The following is a 9788-nucleotide window of genomic DNA, read 5'->3' as shown; positions in this document are numbered from 1 at the left end:
GAAGATTATATTAGAGTGCTATTTTATAGCTCTTATATCTAGATCCTAGAAGAGCTATAACTTAGAGGTTCCCTTAATATATCTAATAAATATAGCATCCTTACCTCTATTTATAAGTTTATCTAATCTTGCCTATTATAGCTAAGATCTTAGATCTATATATATAATAACTTAATAACCTTATACTCTAAGATAGTATATTAAAGGTTTTACTCTACTAAATACTTCCTTAAGTAAAAGAGGAAAGTCTTCTATAACTAGTCTATTTAGGAGTCTATTTCTAATTTTATATTAGGTAGAAAGTGCTTTTAGCTAGAAATTAATTAGTATTCTAGACTTTTTAATTATTACCTTAATTATATCTTCCAAAGTTTAGATAGATCTTTCTATAACCCTATTCTAAAGAGAGTTATATAAATTAGTTAGGTCTAGGTAGATTCCTAAGTCCTTTTCTTACTACTTTAGTAAGCTAGTTAGTTTAGGTGTATTATGTTAGAAAGTGCAGTTATAGAATAGCTGTACATCTAATATAACAGAGAGCTAAGTAGCTACAAGGTTATATAACTCTATATAGGGTAAAATCTCTTCTTAGGAGATAGAGACACATCTCTAGATAATTAACAAAATTAATATATTAGTTCCTACTTTTAAGTACTGCCTGTCGGAGATAGTAAGCTAGTTAAAGATTAAGATACTCTTTTACTCCACCCCTAAAAATCTGCGAACCTCCGACTAATATTTAACAATAGTATAACTAACTATACCGCGATTAAGAGCCGACCTCGAAGAGTATCGCTAATAGATCGAATACTACATTCTTAGGGGTAGTAGCTATTCGGATATCTATCGTATATTGTTCGATAACTATAGAGTATCGATTGTAATATATACGCTATAGCGACGGCTAAGGGACTAGGCCGTTCGTGCGTAGCCGTTTAACGTTAAGGATACTACGTTCCTTCGAGAGCGTATTAGCTACGCCTTTTACGTCCTCTAGCTAACGGATAATAAAACCGTAAGGATATTTAATAGGGATAGAGTAAGGATTAGTATACTACGGCTAGCGGTTATACGTAAGAAGATAGGGCTATATAAGCGAGTTCCGCTTAAAAGGAGGGAGGAGTCTAAGTAATAGATACGAGCGATCCTTTAATATAAACTAGATTACGGAACGATCGAAGAGTATAGTCGACAAATACTCTACGAGTATATACGAACATAGTATAACTATATTAGCCGTAACCGGTTATATAAGGTCCTTATCGAGCTTAACTTAGAGGGCGTAGAGTAACGGCGAAAGCGTACTCGATAGTATACTAGACTTCCTCTAACGAACGGTATAAATTACGCTTAGTCGATAGATACGTACNTACTACCTGTCGGAGATAGTAAGCTAGTTAAAGATTAAGATACTCTTTTACTCCACCCCTAAAAATCTGCGAACCTCCGACTAATATTTAACAGGATCCTAGCTTTCCTATAGGGGTCTTTATAGTAAGCTTCCTTTAGATTAACTTCTATAATTCTTTTAGCTATCTAACTAATTTTACTCTAGGCTAATCTAATTAAATTATTATCTATTATTCTAAAATTAATAAGTTCCTAAACTATAACTATTATATAAGTAGTTAGAACCTTACTATACTTTAAAAGTAGAAAGATCTATATCTTAGTAGTATAGGGTAAAGCTAAATTAGCTTAGAGCTTATTTATATTATTTAAATTAATCCTTAATCTTAGTTTATATCTGCATTTTATATTACTCTTACTAAAGTTTAAATTTTATACTATAATTCCTAGCTAGTCTTTCTTTAGCTATATAGTAATCTTTCCTTTATTAACTATTATTATTAACTTAATAGTATTAAAGACATCTTTTCTTTCTAGATTATCTTTCTAGAGATTAAACTATCTCTTCTAGTTCTCCCTTCCTAGAATTAAAATCCTAGCTTAGGAGGTTATATTCTTATTATCCTCTATCTTTATAAAATAAAAAAATTTCTTTTATTTAGCTTAGTCCTACTAAGGCTTTTAGTAGTAGGGGAGAAGAAGGTATATTAGTATAGGCTTTAATAAATAGGCCTTAACTATTTTATAGCTTTAGACCCTTATTCTTTTAGATTTTCTTCCTAGCTTATCTATATACTAATCCTTAGTATCTCTTATAAGGTAGTATAGGAGGATCTAAAATCCTCTTTTCCCTTTTTTATATACTAGTATAAGGTAGGGAATATCTTTACTACTTTAAGGTTAAAGTTCTTTCCTTTAGTTTAGCAAAATCTAGGCTTATAACCTATTAAAATTATCTAACTAAAAATCCAAAACTAGAGGCTAGGGAGGTAGTAGGATATAGTAGTAAAGGGTAAGATAAGAGACTCTAATCTTAAACTAATTTATTATAAGGTATATAGTACTTAAAGTAGGAACTAAACAAGTATATTAATTAAATTAATTATCTTAAGAACTAAATATTAAGAATAAGTATATACCTTTAGCCTTAGCATCCTAATTACCTAACTAGGGAATYACCTTAGAGTAGATTCTACWCTAAGCTCTCTTCCCTTTCTAAACCTATTAGGTTTTAACATCTATTAAATTAAATCCTTTAGTTCTAAACTTTTTAATATTATATTCTACTTTATATATAAACTAGTAATTAGATTAAAATAAACTATAGCTAAATTTTCTAATAGTATTTTTTAAAATATCTAATATATTTTACTACTTAGTTAATATATAATAAAAAAATCTATAAGGAAAGATTAAAGAAAGGAGTAATATAGCTTAAAGATATATTTAAGATCTAGGCTAATATTAAATATTAAGTAGCTTAGATTAAAGCTCTTTTTAAGATTATTAAAATCTAATCTTAGAAATATATAATAACCTACTAAATTTCGAAGGATAGCTAGTATAGAAAGTAAAAGATCTAGAGTAATTAATAGAATGAACGGAGCTAATAGTATACGATAAGTAGTTAGAATAAGTCGCGGCCGTATACGCCTAGCGCGCCGGTTGTATAGGCTATCGCACGCACGCTAACATCATTCGCGAAGTAATCCCCGAAACACCCACCCTCCGCATCCTATCCTATCGCCGTCGACCAGCGCCGCCCTCACCTACTCTTACGATATTATTACGAATTCAGTAGTCCTGTCGAATCAGCATGTCAGACGATGGTAGCGAMAGTAATAGTGACCGCGATCCCGAAACTGGACTGTTACCGCTTTGGCAGGTCGCGCCCGACCTAGCCAGAATCACCTACTCGCACGATGCAACGGTCGCGGCAATCAGGCAATTCTACAAATTTTTAGAATCGATGTACGTATAAGTGTAAAACGAGGTGTAGAGCGTGCCTTACCAAGACCCAAACCTGTCGTACGCTAATTCTCGTTCTTGTTGTTGTTCTTTAGGTACATATCCTCAGACGACATTGTATGGCCGCCAGAGAGCGGATGGCCAGACATGGACGCCGTTCGTGAGCTCGAAAAATCAGATGAAGTCATCAATTTACTTCGCCATATCCCATACGTTCGACCTTCCCMTGTCGACCGCGAAGTTCAAGGTATGTGGTTCGCTCCCAACAAATCTAGGTCACATAATTCTTCACTGACAAGCACTTTGTACTATAGTAGCATCAGGCTGTGAGYTTGAAGACTGGGCCCTACGAGCCCGCGATATCGCCGAGCTCCCTGATCCTCTCTCTTCAGAACAAAAGGACTCCTTCCTGCGCGTGACACAACACATTTGGCACCACATTCCGGCCCATGTCGTCGGACTTTTAAAAACCCCAGATTTCCAAATGCTCCTCGACACTAAGCTCGGGGTTGTTTATTACACCGGGCCTCATGCTGGTCCAGGCCCAGTACACGAAGCCTCTACTACGAACCACCTCTTCCCCGTCATAACGGCTGAAGTATGGGATTATGCTATAAAGGAAGAAGAAGAATGGCGTGGTGGTATAGGCCGTTGTGCATGGGAAATTACCGACTTCTTTAGAATGCTGGAGCATCACTTTCGGGAATTCAATTACGTCCCATATGGACTACGGAGAGACTGGGAGGTTCTGGAGGACTTCGACGGAGAGCAGGAATGTCCAGACTGGGACCCGGGTGTACTCTTCCCACGGATCCAAGATGTTTTTCGCGAACACGGATGGCCCGATCTAGAGAAATATCGCAAGGAGGAGTGCATTGAGGCTGTGAAGAGTCTTGTGGAGGAGCATGAGGAGCGAAGGTGAAGAGCGTTGACGAAGTCTCATACATTGGAGGCGAAGTTCGGGAAATGGGGATTGCCGTCACCGCCTTTCTTTCCGCTTCCTTTCTCGATGTTCTTCGGCTTCGGGAAACTGCTAAAACCCTCTGCGATCTGGTCCATGATTTCAAAGACTTTGTTCTTGCCTCGTTCGGGACGAGACCGTCTGGCTCACATGGACTAGGCCACCAGCTGAACGCGCTTTCCGGATCCTCGCCTTTATCCTAGACGTATTTGACCGTGTCGACGGCAGATGAGCATCGTGTCTGTATGCGAGGATCAGCAACTACGATATGTGGATCTTTCGACGCTGCTCTAGTGCGCAGAAAATCTCTTTGCACGCCTCTCCGCCAATAAGAGACTCGGTGTCGCGTAATGGAGCATCGAGCTTCGTCTCCATGGGTATCTTTCTCCCTCTCTCGCTCACAAAGGCCATGCCGCTCCGTGGGACATGTGGGTTTCAAGCAGCGGGGTCCAGATCGAAGGATTGGAGATGGAGCGGCGAAGTCATTACTAGACCAGCCCTATTGGGTGATGTGGACACAGTGAACTCGCCCGCAAAGGGCGCTAAGCGCGAGTTTAAGCCCGAATCACACTACGGTAGCCGCGCCGCCTTGGCACGCCAAACTAAGCTTCGTTTGCCTAGTGCCAGGTGCAAAAAGGGGCTTTCCTCGCATGATCCCGTTGATATGGCTCCTCGAAAGACGGTCCCATTCGCTCCATGCCAGCGTACCTCGCATAGCCGCTGGGGAAGCCGTTCCGCGCAGCATACGAAAGGATATGCGAGCTTAAAAAGCGCCAAAAGATCAGCTAGGGCTCCCGGAGGCCAACCCAATTGCAAGTTTCTGAAAGTCGGAAAGCTTGACTGCTAGCGATCATGAAATAGAGGAATGTACGCTCTCGAGTCTCGACGCATCGAAGGAAGGCCCGACCAGGTCATCTCCGCATGATAGTCTCCATTCGCATAGTTGCGATTTTTGTCAAATTCAACCCGTCGTCCTCCAGAACTGGAAGTCTCCTCGGATGCGTGGAGAGCTGAAGAAATATTGAAGACAACAACACCGAAGAGCAGACACTGTTTCCCACACTAACAACTTCCGTGGCTCGTCGGCTCCTGGACGAGCCTCCCATTTTTCCCGGACAGCTTGCAAATCTGCTCGCACGTCGACAAGCTATCAAGCGTATCATCAGAGAACCAAGATGATAGCGCCAGCAGCAATGCAGGTACCCGCAGCCGACCAGAACGCCGCATTTTCAGCCCGCTTAACTCCCGCACTGTCCACATCTGGAGTCTGCGTCGGTGTAGATCCACTGCTTCCCGAAGCAGAACTCGACAAAGTGCTGGTCTGTAGAGGTCCACTGATTCCCGAAGTAGAACTCGTCAAAGTGCTGGTCTGTACAGGTCCACTGGAAGTCGCGTGTGCTTCCGCATAGCACTCAGCCTCGATTATAGTCAGATTCAATTTGGTCGCACCGAATGACACACGGTCTCTAGCGAGCCACCATGATTGAGGACATTCTTCAGCGATTGAAACGGCCGCGGAGCTGCGGGCGCCCCACCAAGAGGCTGCTGTACTGCCGTAGGATTCGTATTGGTCCAGGAGAGTTGAGGGAATCGCGGTGGAAAATCCGCACCATAAGGATTTCTCGGGAAAGGGACAGAGAGCACCGCCTGTATAGGTACAGGGTTGGATTTCGTCGCCGTAGGAAAGGCGGGCGGAGTAGAGGGCTCCTGTTGGGTATGGAGGTTCGAAGTAGCCGACAATGTCTTTGGTTGCGCAGCGCCAGTTGTCGGCTTGGGTGACCGTTGGTGATTCGGAAGGTAGGACTGTCAGATGCACTCCTGACTGCTGGGCAAATGCGAATGCCAGGAACGGGAGTCCAAGGAGTGGTTGCATGTTTGCTGGTCGAAGGAGAGTGAGTTGTGTTGTCTCGGTCAAGATGAGACGAAGAGAAACATGCCAGATGCAGGATGAGGGTACGGAGGGATTGTGCGGCTGTAACGCACCCGCGAATGATTGTAATGACTACGAGCGCTCCACAGCTGGCGCGATGTAACCCTTTGAATGGTTTGTATTACTGACAATAAGTCCCAAGTGAAAAGTACAAGCGCCCTTACAGTTTGGCAGTTGTATGCTTTGGCTCAGTTAGTGCGTTTGAGCCTGCCTAAAAGCGCGCAGCACGGGCAGACTATCGATTCAAGCGCCAAAAGTTTGCGCTATGCATGTGATGAACGGCTAGAGCCTTGGCGAGAGGCCTTGGCTGAGAGATTTGGACTAAACTCGGAGGGGCAGCCCCACTCTACCTCTGCATCAAACAATGAGGCACAGTAAACTCGCGTGAATCGCCTCGGGCTTGTATCGTCGGTGATTTTTCGAAATGGCAGGTAGCGGACACTGTTTTGGCGCTGACGAGGGATCCTCTACGCGCATGACCGGCAGCGGCACTTGAATGAGCGACTGCTCGTTGTTCTGTTGGAAAACTCGTTCCTTGCGGCACAGCTCGTATCTTTACGAGCTCGCACACCGTTGCTTCGCGCGGAGATTATTGCTCAAAGGAGGAATATCAGAACTGCTTCATCCAATCTTCAGTCCTTATCGTGCGACTCGTGAGACAAACCTCTCGTCTGCAATCTCTGCCTTGTCGATACCAAAGCAGGACAGGAAAGCCGGGACCATATCGTGAGGGCCACACGGGCGATAGTCGCCGCTGGCTTCGCGTTTGTCGGTGAAGCTCCCAAGAGCCGTGTGGATCGCTTCTACGATGGTGACGGAGTCGTCCACGAGAGTCGTCTTGACGACTTCTGCTTCTTCAGGTGTGAAATATGGCGCACTTATGTATGTGGAGTCGACGGTCGCGTCAGTGCGGCGTTTGCTGACCGCATCCTTCTGATGTTGGAAATCGTAGATGAGGACGAGGACCTTGTACCAGAGACCACCGTTTTGTCGAAGTTCAGACAAAGTGAGAGGAGATGTCGCGGCTGCTGTCGACTCGGTCTTTTGGTCATTCTTGACCTTGTTCTTGCCCTTTGATTTAGCCATGACGTCCTTTGCTCAAGTAGGTATARAATAGTGAGCTTTTGTCGTGGCGTCCCGACTTACATGTTGTAATGTCGTTGAATCGTGATGACCATGAAAACCGAGGAAGTCACCGGTCTTCGAGGGATCTAGAAGATTGACCAATAGGTTATTAATAAAGTGAATCGGGACTAAGCGACGGCCCGGCCTTCCGTCCGATGACAACTGCCGTTCCAACGGGGACTCGAACCTAAAGTGAACACGGTCATCAGTTTCGCATCTCTGCGAAAACACAGACATACCTTAAGGTAAGGACTCATTTTCAGTATTAATGTGCCACGTGCACAGCCTCTACAACAGCCAAGAAGACCTCACTCCATCATTCATAGCCAACCAACCGCTACTCTTTCCAAGTTGTGGTATCTTGTCTGTTGGGTCAGCCACCGGTCAAGGCCGACGCATGGCGCATGCCCCACGCCATCGCTAACAACAAAGGCAAGGATGCGTGCATCATCTCACAGTAAGATGCACCTTTCCTGCACACCTCACACACCTCACAGCCGATGCGTCAAGCTCGCAACTCGGACCACGGCTCCATCCCCGCTGATAAACGAGGCCTGACTTGTCGATAAATGAGAGCCTTGAGAATGCCCAGACACGACTTCATTCTGATATGCTACGCGAAGAGCACACAAGCGAGCCCAACTTACGATGACAGCGAGGCCACCAGCGTACCGAGCGACGAATTGTAGCGAGGACTCTAGGCCAAGCTTGCGAGCTCCAATGCGAAGGCGTAAGTGCAGGCTTCTATTAGTGGAAAGTCAGGCTTCAGTTATCACCGTACGGATCCTTCCAATTGCTGCAAGTAAGCCACACGATAGCTACATGTCTGCCGTGCACATGCCGTCCCTTTCCTTTTTCTCTTTCTTCCCTCCGTCTCAAAGAAGCGCTGTCATTTTAAGCGCCGGGTCTGTCCATTTCAACGGAGCTTTTCATTGCGGTTACACATACACATCGAGCCCGCTCGCTCAAGATGTCTGGCATATGGTCTGCTTGGCTGCTTGCCCTGTGTCTCGCTGCTCTGATGCGCGTCGCATCTGGTCAAGATGTCAACGGTCCGACGGGAGCCATCAACTCTACCACCCAGTCGACGGCGGAGGGAGAGATTACCGTACACACGATCGAAGTCAGCAATATGACGCACTACTTCACCCCGAACAGCATCAACGCCCTTCCCGGTGACATTGTCACCTTCAAGTTCTGGCCTGGTAATCATTCGGTCATTCKCGCAGAATATGGCTATCCTTGTATACCTTATGAAGACTTGGAGGAGAATGGTCAGGGTGGTTTCTACAGCGGTGTTATGACTCCCAACGCACAGGATGTCAGTGATGGCAATGTGAGTGACCCAACCGCGAGGACTACACTTGTTGAGACTAAGACAGGACAGCTTCCCACTTGGAATTTGACCATCAACTCCACTGCGCCAACATTCTTTTATTGCGGTGCGCCTGGAAGCTGTGTCAACTGGGCCATGTTAGGGGCAATCAATGCGGATGCAAACCACTCCATCGAGACGCAAATCAAACTCGCGCGGGTAGGCTTCATCGATGAGGAGATGAGGAGAAACACTAAGTTTCGTACAGGAAGCCGCATATGTATTGACGCCAGGCCAACCACTTCCAGCAGATGTCAAGACTTCAATGGAAAACCTAGCTCATACTGCGRCCGTTACCGTTACGGGATCAGGCACTACTCCGACTTCCAGCACGACATCTGCAATTTCAACTCCAGACAGTTCCTCGAACACAAGCGAAGACAAAAAGTCGTCTGACCTTGGAACTGGTGCTATCGTGGGCATTGTGATTGGAGGCGTTGCGCTTCTTGCTCTCGCAGGAGGTCTTTTCTGGTGGGTTCAAGTAAAACCTCTTCTTATACGAAACGACAAATGCTGACAATCTCGCAGTGAGTTACCTACGTCTCGATCCGTCTAATACCGCTTCATGGACCATATCAACTCCCACTAACCATCTCCCAGATTTCTTCGGTCGCTCCAAGACTCTTTCAGAACAACTGCGCCTTTCCAGAACGCCGAATAATACAGGAGCTCCGCCGCCGCCAAACCCAGACATCGACCAAGGCTATGGAGGGCCCAACAGCAGACACACAAGTTACCTGCCTCCATACGCTCAAGTGGCTCAACATCACCCAAATGAAGCCAAACCTCCAAGTTTGCAGGAAGCAGACGGTGGCGCGTTCCCTGGTTATGGCCACATGCCACACCCGGCCGTCAGTCCTGAGATGAGGCAAGCGGATACTTTTAGGGGCTTCTCCTATCCTGATAGTCGGCCATCTTTGCAAAATATGCACACGAGGTGAGCCAGATCTGCCCAGTTCCTTTGGTCATGCTAACGAGAACGTAAAAGGTACTCGGATGTTTCGCGGCAAGCTTCGCCGCCGGTCCATGAGATGTCATGAGTTGCCATTGGATAAAAATGGATCGTTTGAGAGCTATCA

At 45.2% G+C, this 9788-nt stretch overlaps 4 protein-coding genes; 2 read left to right on the top strand and 2 right to left on the bottom strand.

Annotated features, from left to right (window-relative positions):
- Window positions 1-3166: 3166 nt before the first annotated feature.
- On the top strand, window positions 3167-4240 carry RCC_04614 (uncharacterized protein; the record flags this gene model as incomplete). XM_023769892.1 has 3 exons in its annotated part: window positions 3167-3321; window positions 3414-3565; window positions 3633-4240. 3 exons carry the CDS (start codon window positions 3167-3169, stop codon window positions 4238-4240), a joined length of 915 nt encoding a protein of 304 aa, XP_023625660.1.
- A 1201-nt stretch (window positions 4241-5441) lies between these two features.
- Window positions 5442-6152, bottom strand: RCC_04613 (uncharacterized protein; the record flags this gene model as incomplete). Its single annotated transcript, XM_023769891.1, has 1 exon — window positions 5442-6152. The coding sequence occupies one exon, from the start codon at window positions 6150-6152 to the stop codon at window positions 5442-5444; it is 711 nt and encodes a 236-aa protein (XP_023625659.1).
- A 696-nt stretch (window positions 6153-6848) lies between these two features.
- On the bottom strand, window positions 6849-7295 carry RCC_04612 (uncharacterized protein; the record flags this gene model as incomplete). The annotated part of the gene is made up of 1 exon (XM_023769890.1): window positions 6849-7295. One exon carries the CDS (start codon window positions 7293-7295, stop codon window positions 6849-6851), a length of 447 nt encoding a protein of 148 aa, XP_023625658.1.
- A 1009-nt stretch (window positions 7296-8304) lies between these two features.
- Window positions 8305-9749, top strand: RCC_04611 (uncharacterized protein; the record flags this gene model as incomplete). 2 transcript variants are annotated; one of them, XM_023769888.1, is made up of 5 exons in its annotated part: window positions 8305-8670; window positions 8722-8868; window positions 8918-9179; window positions 9310-9646; window positions 9698-9749. In XM_023769888.1, the coding sequence occupies 5 exons, from the start codon at window positions 8305-8307 to the stop codon at window positions 9747-9749; spliced, it is 1164 nt and encodes a 387-aa protein (XP_023625656.1). The 2 variants fall into 2 exon arrangements, with proteins under 2 accessions (XP_023625656.1, XP_023625657.1); XM_023769889.1 differs by lacking the exons at window positions 9310-9646; window positions 9698-9749 and adding an exon at window positions 9238-9265 and having other exon boundaries at window positions 8918-9180.
- Between the last annotated feature and the right edge of the window lie 39 nt (window positions 9750-9788).

Source organism: Ramularia collo-cygni, assembly GCF_900074925.1.
Source record: "Ramularia collo-cygni strain URUG2 genome assembly, contig: RCC_scaffold06, whole genome shotgun sequence".
Taxonomy (NCBI): Eukaryota; Fungi; Ascomycota; class Dothideomycetes; order Mycosphaerellales; family Mycosphaerellaceae; genus Ramularia; species Ramularia collo-cygni.
The sequence above is the reverse complement of the archived record's forward strand: the minus strand, read 5'-3'. Positions and strand labels throughout refer to the sequence as shown.